The 16,167-nt window shown below is 41.4% G+C and overlaps 1 protein-coding gene across 1 annotated transcript; it reads right to left on the reverse strand.

The window, feature by feature from the left end:
• Positions 1–332: 332 nt before the first annotated feature.
• LOC147880705 (calcineurin B-like protein 1) lies at positions 333–11,288 on the reverse strand. The gene is made up of 9 exons (XM_087371329.1): positions 11,042–11,288; positions 2,461–2,582; positions 2,018–2,100; positions 1,863–1,922; positions 1,586–1,694; positions 1,424–1,476; positions 1,119–1,199; positions 896–1,008; positions 333–587 (listed from the first exon to the last, which is right to left on the reverse strand). Coding segments are annotated over exons 1-9 (672 nt in total). The 5' UTR covers positions 11,044–11,288; the 3' UTR covers positions 333–538.
• Between the last annotated feature and the right edge of the window lie 4,879 nt (positions 11,289–16,167).

The following is a 16,167-nucleotide window of genomic DNA, read 5'->3' on the forward strand; positions in this document are numbered from 1 at the left end:
AACAATGGTGGATGGTTTAACATGTTTGTCAATTGGGTCATTTTGGTTGTCCAACTAGTGTTGTAAGTTGCTTTTAGTACTATAAAACTCTTGTTTTCCACACGTACCTTATGGAAGATGGTCCTTGGTGCTTTTTTCCTGTCAGGAATTTGCTTATGTCCTATTGTTAGGCATCTAACTTTCTTCAAGTGCTATGTGGATTCGACAGTCAGGATCTCCTTCCAAACGACCGTAGACCTTGATGAAGATAAGCAACGCTTCCCAAAAAGGAAAACCCTAGTAGTAATCTATTTTCCATTGGAAGTAATATATAGATAGAATACAACCTTGGATCTCATATCATGAATTTCTCCACCAATTCAACTGTCAAACCAACATAGGGCCACTGCTCCTGCCTGCATAACTAACCCGTTGCAATGTGAACCTTTGCTTCACAATAGTAGGCATGGCCAAATCCAAGGATTTTTTTTGTCTTGGACAGGCTTGCATAATGTAGGCATCAAAATCAGGTAAGATCAATGCACCACCTCATAAAGATCTAAATAGCCACATCATCAACAAAGCTTGGGAAAGTGGAGGTGATATCCCTGCATTGTCAAACACGAAGATTTCCATTGAATTCATGATGCACATATGCTAGAGCTGAAAGATTCCTCAATCCCTTTTCAATGTAGTGAGAATTGTACAAACTATGGCTCACATAGGTTTTGTCATTATGCAAGTTGCTAAAGCAAATGTCTGATTGCATCATTAATGTGGAATCCATTTACCATGACAAGGGCTGTGGAATCCATTTACCATGACAAGGGCCTACAATTCTGTGAGGTCTATACAAACTGAAGAAAAAGTTGACAATATACATAAGCACACAAATGAAAGGAAATTGAGTTCATACTTCAGATAAGGTATTGTCATCATCTTTATAAGAGATTTATTTTGACAAACAAATCTTCTCCATTCATCTCTATCGATCCTGTCATCCTTATTTACATCCACTTCTGCAAAGGTCTGGGCAATTGAAGATGTATATGAGATGAATGGTAACTCAAATTGAGGAACTCTAAATCCAAAGACAAGAGCAATGCTTACACAAGTCACCTACCTATTATTGAGGTTACCTTTTCAAGGATAGTCTCAATAACTTCGTTGGATAGTTTCATATCCGACTCTTTGAACAGTGCAATCAACATCAGTTTAACCTGTCACCATACCGACCAATAGCATACCAACGTTCAGTAACATCTCGTGCCTAGACAGAATGCAAAAAATAGATGACAAATGCGATTCAGAATGGGTCAAGCACAAGCTGCAGGCTGTTCTCATTTTCAGGCATGCAGACAGAAGAAGCTGCACGCTGTTCTCTTTTTCAGTAATGCAGACAGAAGAATACAACCCTGATTACATTATCAAATTCAAAGCTCACCTCTTCCCGCTCGATGTAACCAGTGCATCTCAAGTCATACAGCTTGAATGCGACTGTACCGATTGGAGTAATTTTTGTCCACAAAGCCAGGAATATATCAATAATGAGACTCCAACATAAAACTGAATCTTAATAATCGAGGCTAATGCTCAGTTAGCTCACAATCAATTTTTTCCTCCTCGGATGCATTTGGATGAAAGACACTGAGTGCCCGAACAAATTCTCCAAATTCAATGACTCCATTTCTTTTGATATCAAAAACTTCAAATACCTATTGATCCAGAGATATCCAGTCAAAGTTAGCGTATCAGCTTTGTCAACCTCCTTTCTTCCAGGTTTGAACCAATTTTCTCCTACAAATAACCCTCTTGTGCGCTCTGCTATTATGGGCGATAAATCTTTTCTTGGCAATGAAAGATGCTGGTTGAAGAATGCTTACCCTATCTGCAAACAGATTCTCCCTTTTCTTGTTTTTGAACAAAGCCAACTGTAACTCTTCCTGACGTTTACCAACAAGGGGACATCAAAAGCTATTCTCGTTCTCAAAAATGCATAGTTTCTTCCCAAGAAAACCCAAAAAACAAATGTCAATACCTTGTGTATGAAGCCATCATCAATCACAGAGCTGCTTATCTTCTTGAAAAGTTCGTGCAAGGCCTCAACTTCACTCACAGCAACTGGAGTCAAAATCCCATTGTGTTTACAAATTGATCCTTAACCCAACCAGCATGTGCTGATCTCAAGAATGTCCATGAATGCAGACAACAATAACCAAAACAAATACCCAAAGCTGGCTTACAAGTCAAGACTTCAGCTAATTTTAATATTGCAGAGCACCAAAGGCTCCCATGAACACACAACTTTTGGCACACGTCAAAAGTGAGAGTTTTGGTCCCACTAAGGAACACGAGTTATAAATAGATGCAAATTTTTATCGGGCATTCCCCTTTTCACATCTCGGACATAGGCATGACTATCTAACGTAATCAGTATGACTATCCAACATAATCAGTTTTGATTAACGAAAAGCAACTTACAAGAGGTCTCTGCTGCAAGAGCTAAAGGGTTCTCATACTCTGGAGCTTGCTTTGTATGTGTGGATTGAAAGCAGCCCATGTCAACGATCTGTCCCTTAATGCTAAATGCAAATTGTAAAATCCTGGTGATAAAAATGGAATGGGATCAACATACCTTCTTTGCCTTCTGTCACCCTACAAACAATGTAACCATGCTAAGAAAATCAAACAGAGTTTCCAACAGACCTTTATGCCTTCATATCTAGCTTTCATGCAGCTAGTTGCTTAAATCTCTCACCCTGTTATTGAAATTTTATGTTTTATTATGTTAATTGTGTCACACGTGTTTTCTCTTTGTATGGTTTGTCAGAAACATGCACGGGCCTGACGTGTGAAAAGGGAACATCATCCAAAGAGCATGACTCTAACTAAATGTCATTGTATCGAGAGAGCCCAGCCCAAGAAGAGTCATGCCTCTCATAGAAGACCTGAGGCCCCGAAAGAGAGAGCCAGGCCAACGAGCCCCAAGTCATTAAGAAGGGGAAAAGAGCGAATATACTAAAAATCCTGGTAATCCCCTTCCATATGATCCACGCCTAACTGCAATCCCATAGGCAATGCTGAAATAGTGTTCACAGCAAAACGGCAACGAGGACAAGCCGAACCTGGACCTCCTATAAGTTCACTGGAATCCCTCCATGAATAGAAAGCTGAAAGAAAAGAGTAATTTTTCTATTCCTGAGGATCTGGGGGGGTTTGCCTGAGATCACTTCTAAAATAACCTTGAAAGGTTTTTTATAGCTGTTCTAGGTAAATCCAAGCAGTCACCCAGTTATTCTTACTCGTAAATAAAGGGCTAAGCATGTGGTCAAAGATTGGGATAAAATCCAGTTCTCTTGCTCTAGTCAAGAGCCATAGAAGTTAAGGATGTGCTAGATCCTATCGAATATAGAAATATTATTTAATTTTAGCTCAACCATAGTATAAGAAACTTTATACCTCAACTAGACCATGTGGTTAGAATAAAGGTAATCACAATTAGTTGATTAGAGGACACACATCACAAGGAGCAGATTTTTGCATTTTGCTTTTTGGGCCAACTCTAGCTTCCAGGTTGAATGACATTTGAGGCTCAAATACACTCTTCCCATGGATAAGAGCTGTCCTTGATTGTCCGTCTGATCTTCAATATTTTCACTCTGCTCCCAATTGTTCCACATGCAGTCTCCATGTATGAAAATCACAGCATGCATTTACTCCAACCCAACCAAAATTGCATCTTAGACTTGAGCGTTGAACAGTTTCCAAGCCTATACAGAAGAAGAATCTTGTTCACGCTCCATGTTGCAGTAAGACAAATTGCAAATTTGCTTCTGGGAGCACCTTCGAGATTCTGAAACTGTTGTGGTTAATGATGTGCAGAGTGTGACACTAGAAAGATTTGGGAGCTGGACTCATTCAGATTATAACACGCCTGATTTCTACACTGTTATTGGGTTTCTACAGATATTTTTATCTATCTTGTTCTACTACAGCTATCGAAACCAATACAGCCTTGGTTATTCATGATTCTCTGTTTGTTTAGAAGAAAAATCATTCCATGTGGACATGCCCATATTTTCATTTACGTATTGACATTTTCCCTATAACATAAAGCTAGTGACTTTGGCTGGAACCCTAGTTTGCCCAACATGACCTAAAGCTGAGTCTTACTGCAATCATTACTGTATAATTGAGTAAACGATTGTTTGAATAGACCTAAAACAAGTTCACTTTTATTGCAACTTTCAAAAAAAGTACAGAGATTCTTCAAATGGTAATAAGAAAAATTTCATATAATTTTTTCAGTAGGCCAACATAACCAAAGAATTTGTATCTAGATGGTGGCTATGGGTTGCAAGATGTCACCTTGCGATGGGGCCACCAGACTCAAGCCTCACCCACCCTAGTTAATGTCTAATTGGAAATCATCTATACCTTCAGCACAATTTGGGAGCAGGGATACAAGGGATCTAGGATTCGTTCCAAGCATGCTGCTCAGTTCTGCAGAAATCCCGTGGTTGTATAGTCCGCCACATGAGCTGTTAGCATCTACTACAGTGTTACCTTAGGGTGAGCTGGAATCTCTGAGAAGTGGGCTGCAAATAGCCATATCTCCTTCTTGACAGCACCCTGATAATTGGATTTTTCAAAGCATAATATAAGAGGGTCTATTTTGAAAGGGGGAAAGGGGGCAACAAGTTTTTTTTTTTTTTGGGGGGGGGGGGGGGCGGTGCTGCTAATTCTCTGAACAACGCATACAAGGTCTAAGCACTTACTGCAAGTCACAGTGCCACTTAGAAATCAATTCCAACACCAACCAGCCAAGTGCTGATCTTCAGGGTTTTGCCACATTTATGCATGAATAGCTAGAGCTGGCTCAAGTTCTTTGAACAACGTCATGACAAGCACAAGCAAAGAAAGGATGTGATCTCTCTAGAATACAAATGATCACCCTGCACACAATATTTTTTCAAAACTTGCAGCAGCAAAACATCTACACAATCATTCAAGTCACCAGATGCCTCTTTACGATGTCAGCATTTTAAATATCACTATTGATTTCACTGCTTTCATTCATCCATGACAATAATCCACTTTAGCAAATTGTAAGTCAGTGTCCAACAGGCCACTCCATACGCGTATCGTATAGAAGAAACCTGGCCACATCAACTGCAAGGCTAACCCAGAAATTCCATCTCACAGGAATTTCATCTAAGACCTTTAATTTTAAAGGACATATTGTGATTATCTACCTGGTCACAGGCCTTGAGTGAGCTTTCATATGTGGGGCGAAAGCACACACCTAAGCATCCAACTTCCTATTTTTCAGAGAGCACATTTTGCAAGCAAATGTATTTTCCATTCGAAACCTGGATTGTGAAATTTGGTCTCAACCTACCTTGTGAGATTTGAATTGGGAAGAGATAAGCACCCACCTGAATGTCTCATTGGCTGAACCAAAGACAATTAATCCGTCATAACTCGTCAAATAATAAACAGGCCTGCAATGCAGTCTCTTCTATAACACGCTTCGAAATTACCAATGACTCCATCTGTCAAATCAGATGGACAATACAGGTCTTTCAGCTCAGTACTCTAAGCTAAGTCCATTTGTCTTTATGTATGGATTCCAGCATAAGGTTCTGTGGACTATTGGTCTACAAAACGTATAAGTACGAGCAGCTGCTGATTTTTAGCAATTGCAACAGGATGCAGTTTGTGAAGGAGAACTTCGCACACATCAAGAGCTCAGTCTTACCAAATCAGACGTGCTCACCTCGAGTGTTTGCAGATGGCCATGTCTACCGAAGCATCTCAAAGGATTATGGGGCTTTATGAACTGGTAAAGTTTATAAGCTGCCAGCTGATTATTGCGGTCCATTTAGGAAAATCTGTGTGACTAATAACATACAATATGAACTCGAGTTACCTCCTGATGTGAGAGTACATCCCGTGGTCCACCATCCATGTTAGTCACCTTTAAGGAAATGTTAGGTGTAGCTGGTAATTTAGTTTCTGTTCAGGAGCTTGTCCAGTTACATGATCTGTCAGTATATATCCCTCATGAACCAGAAGCAGCTCTAAATTATAAGGAGGGACCTCTCACGAACAAGGTACTTCCTAAGCTTCTTATCAAATGGAAGGACAAATCAAGTGATAACAACTTGTCATGTCTATGTAGCAACAGCTTCTTGATTTCCTAGCCCGAAACTCCTGACTGTAAGATTGTTTTGTATGTTATCACATGGGGTTGGCAATTAGGATGGGATTAGGTGCAAGTAAGGGATCCTTAAAAGGGGTTCCAAAGTGACTTTAAGTCAGTACCCGGTGTACAGGTACCCGTAGGTGAGTCTATATATGTGATCCATCGGCTCATTTGTGGGGGGCCCTCCGGATGTACTCCTTATGATACCAGGACCTAGAGCAGGCCTATGATATGTCTGGCGAAAATCATACTGTATAATAACTACTTGACAAGGACACACATAACAAGGTCACAATCACAATATGGAAAATAGTTGCTTGATGTACAAGATGATTGCGTAAAATTGTTTGCAGAGGGACCAGATCAAAATGTTACACATGCTACCCACATGAGGGAGGCCATAGTATGGGGTCTCCTACCACAGAAACCCTTGGTCTCACACTTCAACCACTCATGCAATGAGCGACCACTCACCTGAACCATCCAACCCACCTACAGAGTCAACCCCTCTACATATTCCCCACTTTGACTTAAACCCCTCACTAGACTAGATCTTTGGTATCTACTTGTCCACTCTTAGAGACATAAACAGCCAGCCAAACCTAGACACGAAGGTTTAAAATCTCTGTCGCTCCATGCACCTAGCTGCATAAACCTTATTTCCTTACACAGTGAAGCCCACATTAAAACAGCCTTCGACCACATCTTAGAGATTTCATCGAGGAGGCCAAACAGTGAAAACAGAAAGTATATTACTACTTGTAAACTTCCCGAGGGCTTTTAACTCAATGCCAAGAGTTTGCCTAATCTCACAACTTCACGCTCTCAACATTGAAGGCGATGTCCTTTAAGCAGTGGTTGACCTATATGAGAGAGTCATAGGCAAAGACCTATATGAGAGAGTCATAGGCAAAGTACGCACCACGAAAGGCATGTCTAAGGAGGTAGATGGAACCATCACTGTGAAGTATGATGCCCTCTCCTCCCCACCCACTTGGACTCTAAATTGATGAGCAAGCTGCTTTGTTGAACTCTAGAAGGACAAGGATCATCACGGATACGAACTCGTGAGATCCGTAGCAGTAGAGGAAATCTTACAATAGGAGCTTACAAATTTCTTTTGCACACGAGAGGCAACCACATTGTGTTGATGCCGCAAAACACAAGATCCTGAACCCATCCTTTAGAGAAGCCAGACCAAATAGGCAGTGGCTACAAGCCAACAAGTTCCCTCATTGCAGCACCAGGCCATATCACCTGCAAATTCAGCATACAGAGTCGAGCAAAGGACGACGCCCATGAATATTCGACAAATTTCAGAGACACCAAGATTCCCCGTGGGACACAAACCAGGCTCGCAAAAAGCTTGGATCACTCATGGCTTGATACACATGAGGATCCCCTGTTGGGAGTAATATCTGAAAATGTAGTTCCAGCTCAAGTCCTAGCTTCTAGTACCATGTTAGAACATGCAGCAGAAAATGAATTGTCCACGATATCACACCTGAGAATTCTAGATCCTACTCAGGGTGTGCACATACACATGTGGATGTAAACCACACTCAGATCTGGAATAGACAGCCAGATATGTCAACCGATAAATGAAAAAATGTCCCAGAGAGGACTCAAAATGTATTACAATATAGTGCACTCACAGATCACAATACATGGACAGGGGTGTGCTGCCCACTAGTGCTGCATCTGAGGCCACAGAGTGTTGCCCTAATCTGCTGTTCTCTCCTTCTGCACGCCTCAGATGAGGAGTACAATAGCTATGGGAGGAGCCCAAAACTGTCTGACAGTTTCCTTTCTGCACATATATGTTCCGCTCACTGGGTGAGCCCTACGCTTGCTAAGGTCTACTGCTGATGCAAAGCTGTTCTGCAAGTACTTTGACTGCCCCCCAATGGGGGCTTTATATAGGGCTGAGTGCCCCTGCAATACGCTAACTGGAGGCCCATACTAATTATGGTGCCTGGCCAACCCAGCTGTGGACTGGCTGACCAGACCAACCTTTGGGGTTCCATAAAACCCTCTGTTGGCTAGGTACTTTGTGCCCAAGTCCAGGCCTTGTATCCCTCCAATGGGGCCTCCAATCTACTGGATACCTGCCCTAAATCAGGGCCCATGTGTGGCCCAAGGAATGGCCAACACCATGGCTGCCTGGACCATGACAGATCTGCCCTGAAGGGTGGGTCATAAGTAACCCTATGAAGGATGTCTGCATGCTGCCCATGTGGCAGCTTATGTGCTGCCGACATAGCAGCTTCTCTCCCACAATGTTCCCCCTATCATACTACAGGTATCACTCCCACATGCTCTCCCACTGAAAAAAGAAAGTCTATTACTAGTAAACAGCCAGCCAACCCTTTTATCTTCTCACCCACTGCATGTACTTAGCTGCACAACTCATTTCCTTACACGGTGAAGCCCACATTAAAATGCCTTCGACCAGATCTTAGAGCTCTCATCGAGGAGGCCAAACACAGAAAACAGAAAGCATATTACTACTTGTAAACTTCCCAAAGGCTTTAACTCGGTGCCAAGAGTTTGCCTGATCTCACAACTTCCAGCTCTTGACATTGCAGACAATGTCATTTGGGCAGGGCAGTCATGGACCTATATAAGAGAGTCATAGGCAGCGTATGCACCATATAAGGCATGTCTAAGAAGGTAGATTGAATGATCAGTGTAAAGTAGGATACCTCTTGTCCCACCCTCTGTGGGCTCTACATTGATGAGCTAGCTTCTTTGTGGGCACTCTAGAAGGGCAAGGATCATCACGGATACACACTCGTTAAATCCGTAGCAGTAGAGGATATCTTATAATAGGTGAGCAGAAACTTCTTTTGTGCATGAGAGGCAATGGATTGTGTTGATGCCACAATACCGGAACCAGCCTTTAGAGAAGCCAGACCAATAGGCGGTGCCAACAAGCTTTTGCTCCATTCAACGTACCCTCATCGCAGCACCAGGGTATCTCACCTGCAAATTCAACCTACACATAGTGGAGCAAAGGACGACGACCACGAATCTCCGACATGTTTCAGAGAGACCAAGATTCCTGGTGGACACCAATCAGGCATGTAAAGAGTCGGATCACTCATGGCTTGATACATGACATATACTTCTAGCTCAAGTCCTGCCTTCTAGTACCATGTTAGAACATGCAGCGGATAATGAATTGTCCACGAGATCGTTCTAGATCCTACTTGGGATGTGCATTATACATGTTAATGTAAACCACGCTCAGATCTGGAATAGACAGCAAGATATGGCAACCAATAACTGAATAATAACTTCCAAGAGAGGACCCAAAATGCATTACAAAATAGTGCACTCACAAACCACCTGGACAGTTGGATCTGAGGCCACAAATGCTGCTGTGCGCCTCTGATGAGAACTATAGTGGCTATGGGTTCCTGCATATTCACTAGATGAGCCCTACACACATGCTAAGGTCTACTGCTGCTGCTGTTGCCTCTGTCACACTCTGCTGGAACCTCTGTGTCCACCTTCTCTAGTGCACAGGTGCACTTCTCGAGCCTGAAGCAGTCTGCAATGCCAGTTTGACTGCCCCGATGGGGGCTTTATATAGGGCTGAATGCCCCTGCGAACAGACCGGCTGGGGGCAACCAAACCAGGGTCAGGCCGACCCAGTCTGCTGGCTGGCCAACTCAGTCTGTGTACTGGCCCACCAGACCAACCCTTGGGGTTCTATAAAACCCTCTGTCGTTGTGCCTAAGTCAAGGGCTGACAGCAGCAACTTGTACCCCTGCAATGGGGCCTCCAATCTAAACTGAAGACCTGCCCTCCATGTGCGGCCCAAGGAATGACCAACACCATTGGTGTCTACTGTGACAGATCTGCCTTAAAGAGCGGGTCATAAGTAACCCTAAGAAGGATGTCTGCATGCTGCCCATGTGGTAGCTTGTGTACCTTCTCTCTCCATCCATGTTCCCCCTATCATGCTTCAGGTGTCAGTCCCCCATGGTCTCCTCATTTGGGGGCTTACAAACGGGGAGTTGACACTCCACAGTTTCAGTCCCAGAGCTTTACTCTGCACTCAGACTGGAATTCTGAAAATGAAAAGTAATCCGGTCTGCAATTGACTGCTAACCTGAATATGACACCCAGAACTGTTTGAAAGGTCAGGTGACAAAATTAGCGCTTTCTGTCATACTACAAGAAAATATAAATCTGAAATCGTATAGAAAATTCTAGAATTGCTTAGCCTTGGGTAATTTTACTCGGAATTTCTTATATAAGCGAAACTCCAAGAATTCAAATATCTTTGGATATAAAGGAGACCAAATACAGAGCATATCCATCACCTTTGTTTGATAGTTAGGAGCCTAAAAATGCTTTTGTTTGAAGCCTGTCGTTACAGCCTCACTCCTACCGAAGAAAGAACACCCAAAAAGCTTTGTCAGTTCATAGCCACCTCAAATTACGTTTTGCGGTACAAGAGACGCCTCAAGAAACATAACGAGGAGTAAAGGAAACGATTTTCTGATCATATAGGCAATAACTTACCAGCATCCAGGATATCTGGAGCTGTTTTGCCACCAATGACAGTTGCATGGAACCAAGCAGATCTATATTTTCCGGATTAGAATTCAACCCATTAATAGTACAAAATTCAGCTTCGACTGAAAGCTATGTACAAAATTCAGCTTCGACTGATGGCATAGCTTTCACTTGGTTGATATTTCTCTATCAGCGATCTAATAAAATATATAGAGCGACCAAAATCAGTTATGTGTCATCACAAGAAAGTTAGAACCTGCAGAAAACAAATTCACCCCTCACATAACTTGAACAGTGTTATGTAAAAAAGGTGGTGGTGCACACATAATTATAACAGCTTCAGATCCGTCACACAACCCCGGTATTCGGGCTACGTTCCTGCTGTGTTGACAAACATATGTGAGGCAGAAGCGCTTGATGTAGAGAGAGACAGAGTGAGCGAGCTTGCTTGCAACTCCGGAAAACAGAGTATTCTGGCATGGGCTGGAAGTGTTGCGAGAAAGGCGGGAATAAAAGGAGAGAGAGCCAGCGAAAAGGAGGGGCCTGCAGAGAGAGAGTGAGTGAGAGACAGTTGTCTTGCACCAATCTGACAATGTAATAGCTCCTGCCTGTGTGATCCACACGTTGCACCGGTCCCGCCTCTCTCTCTCTCTCTCTCTCTCTCTCTCTCTCTCTCTGTGGCTCGCTCTCGCTTCTCTGTGTCTCCGTCTCAGCATAGCTCTGTCTCCATCACTCCTGCCATCGTTTCTTGTCTTGCTTTCCGCGTTGGTTGAAGTGGAGCTTACTTACCGAGTGCGGACGATCACTCCCACTGCCCAGTGCCACCTTCCCCACACTGGTCGCCGTCCGGCTACCCTCCAACGTGTGATAATCGCCCACTTGAGTTTTACCATGAACGAAGTCCACTAATGGCGAGTTCCTGTTTCTTTGTTGATTGTAAGTACTTCGTCCAGACCTCAAATTTGAAGGGTAGCCTAGAATTTCATTTTGAAGGGCAATTTAAGATTTATCCTTCTTGTAAGTTACTTTTGAAGGGTGACGTGGCATTTCCTTTGTAATTTTTTCCAAAGGGGTCCTTCTTTTGAAGGTTGATCTCTCTATTTCCCTTCTAGGAAGGGTAAGAACCCCTTTGAAGGGTCTTGCAGCCTTCAAATTTGAGGGCTGACTTCGTCAACTACCCACTGTCTGTTGTTGCTAATTGTAAGCAGATTGTACGTATACTTGTTGTTGCTGATTGTAAGCAGATTGTACGTATACTTGAGCACTAATAACAGTGCCGTTGTTGTTGATTGTAAGCAGATTGTACGTATACTTGGGCACTAATAACAGTGAGTGAGTTCTCATCTACGATCTCCTAAGATTCTCCTTAACAAGCAGCGAGCTCACTGTAGCATAGATGGAAATAATCTACTTTATGACGACTAAATCCAAAGAGATTTTTCCTCTCTTAGGGCCTATTGCCACTAGCAATTGAGCTTAACATAACCAATTTGGTTAAGTTAATGGTAACCTTTAAAAGGGAATAACATTCCCATTGGTAATCCATTATGTTATGCAATAAGTGGTCTTAACTAAAAATTTGGGGGTATTTTTCATACAAAATGGTTTATCTCATCAATCCAAAGTCCGTTTTTTGAAGTTAAGGTCACAACGGATTCTTCTTTTTGAGACCTTTCAAACGAGTACACATCTTGTATAGTTCCAAGTTGATATTGACCATGAAAATTTCTTAACAAGAATCTTGCTTAAAGTAGCATTCCCACTGCTCACCTCTAACATAAACATTAAAAGTCCTTAAAGTACCTATTTTGAAGTTGTTAAATTTAGAAGCATTTTTAACGGGCCGTTAGGAGATTTAACCTAACTAGACTCTCTAAATACCAATGAGAATGCACACTTATGAGAACACTCCATTAAGAGCCTTAACTAGTGCTCCCTAATTGGTAGTGGGAATAGGCCCTTAGATTGTTACTTTATGACTACTAAATCCAAAGAGAGTTTTTGGCCTACCATAGGTAGGTCTTAAGTGAAGACGATTCAACAAGAAGCGAAAATAGCCAATTTTTATTTTCAAAAATTCTCCATTTTTTATTAATCCACATGCTATTTTAGCCCCCCCCCCCCCCTCTCTCTCTCTCTCTCTTTCTTTGTCTCTCGCCATCAATTCATCATCTCCGCCCTCTTTCGCTATTTGGATCTTGATCAGTCAGGCCTTGTGAATGATTTGTTATCATTCACCTTGTTTCCTATCTTAGATTGTTACAGCCATAAAAGTTGAATAGGAAAAATTGAATAGTTGAATAGCCAAAACATTTTGATCACTTTCCAAAGACAGATTTTCTATCCTACATTGTTACAACCATACTCAAAGCATCCTCTTAAGGCTTCCAAAAGACTTTGAGAATCACGTGGTCTTAAGTTGGATCATGCTTCCCATTCATAATTGTGAGAAAGGTAGGCCACTTTAGGACAATGGGTAAGACTTTGAGTAATGAAATCATGAAAACGTAGGACGTTTTAGGACAATGGGTTGTCTTACACAAACTTAAGATAGGACACTTTAGAACAATGGGTGAGACCGATCTTACACTGAATTAGGATAAGTTAATAGGAAAGATCATCCTAAATTTGACACTTTAGACATCAACCTTGGACATTAGTGGAAAACCAACCTTAGATGTTTACAACTCGTCCGTGCTATTTTCTGCCAACTCATAATGGTCCACATATGCCACCCTCACCCCCCTCATTTATAGATGGTTTATCCCCTCCTATTTCTTGACCCTTGTTTATGGTTGGAATCTTCACATTTGTTTTTATGTTTTGCCTTCTAATGCTTGCACTTAATTTGTGAGAGAATCTCTTAGTTATTATGTCCCACATTTCCCTTCCGAGACTTCACTTGTCCCACTGGGCCCCACCTCTTCTCTTCTCAATCTATCATTCTCTTCCATCTTATACTCTAATCAATAAAAAACTATCATTAGGGGAGAATTGGGGTCTCAAAAGTGCCTCATAAGGAATGGGTTAAGAAATGGATTAGGCCTAATGCAAGTCCTCTTGTGGGGTCCAAGGGAGTCCCAACCCCCCCTTCCTAGGTGGGTTAAGCCCAGTTGATCCCACCTCTTACACCTAGGAGGGGGCCACCTCTTACACCAAGGAGGGGGCACTTTTCCCAAAGTCAAAATTTTGAATTTCAAATTTGAATTCCCTCTCTCTCCCTCCTCCCCCCATCCTCCCTTCCTCCTACTCATGCAAGCTCCTCTTGCCTCATGGTCACGCCTACTCCTGTTGCTTCTACTCCTCCTACTCATGCGTATTCGTCTGCCTTCATCCTCACACCTAGTCCTTCACTTGCTTCTCCTCCTCGTAATCATTCATGGTCCTTCTCATCCCACCTCAAACATCACCTACCTTCTATCATGGCCTATCACAGTCTCTGTAAACTCTGCGACTTTTGATGACCATTTGAGGAGATCTCCCATGTTACCATGTGACCGTACAGTTGCAAGATCAATATGTGATCCATGATTGTTTTTGTCAAGAAAAGAAGCATCTTGAACCTCAGTAGGTGTTCCAAAGAGGAGAATATGAGATAAAATGTTAATTTCGTAGTGTTTCAGTGTATTTTCTTACTTTGGATTATCCACAGTGGTGCATTGCTTTTGCTAAGGTTCCCTTAGTTGTTCTTTCAGGACCTTCATGGAGGATGATATGAATGGTGGGGCATGGATGATATGGACTCTTCATATCGAAAGACACAAAGTCATGCATGAGCAAGTTGTTTTGGAGATGATGCAGGACTTGAAGGGAATGAGATGCTACAAATGTAAGTCTTGAAGCTCAAAAGTTTAATGAAGAAGAAGAATTCACATGATGCATTACATCTATTTAAATTTAAATTTCTAAAATGATGTTTCTTCATGTGTGTAGTAGCAAGCAAGAATGGAGAAGCTATCCATTTGGAATAAGAAGGCATGGAGAATTCACAGTATTGACCCAAGGCAACCTATGTGATCCATTCCAATGTGTTGTACATGAGATTATAACTTGATTATAAGAACTTATGAGTTGAATGTGAGATTCCAAATAGCATAACGGTCTTTCTAAGGATTGAGTCGAGGATTCAAAGACCCTATTATTAGAGTTGAAGAAGAAGAGAAACAGGCTATGAAGCCTCTTTGTAATACAATTTGAAGTACAAACACCTATTTTTAATAATATTCTTCTATCTAAAGCAAAAAAATTTCATGTATCTATGGCCAAATGGTGAATCTTTTGTTATGTCTATTTTAATTATTTGTTGTTTTTAATATTGCATCTTTTTTTATATCAGCTTTCACACAAAAGTTATATCACATTTTGATGCAACTTACAAGTCAATAAAATGTTGTTTGCCAAGTTTGGCCATTCCAATACATATGTAGAAAGGATTTGACCATGGCACCACATTGATTAGATGGAGTGTTTGAAAACCAAAATTTGAGATTTTCCTACATCACCTTGTAAAGGATTGATGCATTTCATGATTTTCTACGAAGAAATATAGATTTTGAAGGGGAAGATGAAGAAATTTGACAACTTTGGCCATTCCAATGTCAATTTTTGGCAAATGTAGGAGGAATTTGATCGCGACGGAGAAGGCAAAGTTGGTCAGGACATCATGGGGTGTCCAAAAATGCCAAAATCCACCATGGTGTGAATTTGGCCATTTGGACACCCTCCAAATGGCCAAATACGCACCGTGGTTGGTTTTTGCGTATTTGGACACCCCATGACATCCCAACCAACTTTGTCTTCAATGCCATGGTCAAATTCCTTCAACATTTGCCAAAAATGGACATTGGAATGGCCCAAATTGTCAAATTCCTTCATCTACCTAATTGAAATCCATGTGTCTTTATAGATGCATCAACTTCAACATAGATAAACATGGAAAAGAAAATATTTACATAACTTAGCAAATGACGGTTGGTCACTATGACAACTTATGTGCCTTGTAGCACAACTCTGGTAAGACCCTTAAGCAATATATTCTCTATATAATTTCTTGCGCTTTGGAGGAACCTTGTAGGTTGGCTATGTCAATGTAATTTTTAATTTAATCCAGAAGACTTTGATCTTCCACTACATCACCTTGTAAATTTTCATTTTCTTTGTTTATCTTGCCTTTGGAGCCACCTTTTAGGTTGGCTATGTCAATGAAATATTTGATTTCATATCACTAAATCATCTTGAAATAATTTGATGCATTACATGAGAAAATATATATTTTGAAGAGAAATCTAAAATTTTCATTTTCTATGTTTTCTTAGTCATGGAGGTTGGCTGTCCATGTATCTTTTATTTTAATTTTTAAGTTGGCTACTATATCACCTTGTAAAGGATTGATGCACTTCATGATTTCATTGATGCACTTCATGATTTCCTATGAAGAAATATAGATTTTG

Source organism: Dipteris shenzhenensis, chromosome 32, assembly GCF_047967505.1.
Source record: "Dipteris shenzhenensis isolate YYH24624 ecotype China chromosome 32, Dip_SZ_1.0, whole genome shotgun sequence".
Lineage (NCBI taxonomy): Eukaryota > Viridiplantae > Streptophyta > Polypodiopsida > Gleicheniales > Dipteridaceae > Dipteris > Dipteris shenzhenensis.

Excerpts from the sequence above, each read along its gene's own strand:
- LOC147880705 (XM_087371329.1), bottom strand. Across the intron at positions 1,200-1,423 it reads GTTACATCGAGCGGGAAGAG|GTTAAACTGATGTTGATTGC; the intron begins GTGAGCTTTGAA and ends GTATGGTGACAG. Across the intron at positions 1,009-1,118 it reads TTGAGACTATCCTTGAAAAG|ACCTTTGCAGAAGTGGATGT; the intron begins GTAACCTCAATA and ends TCAATTGCCCAG.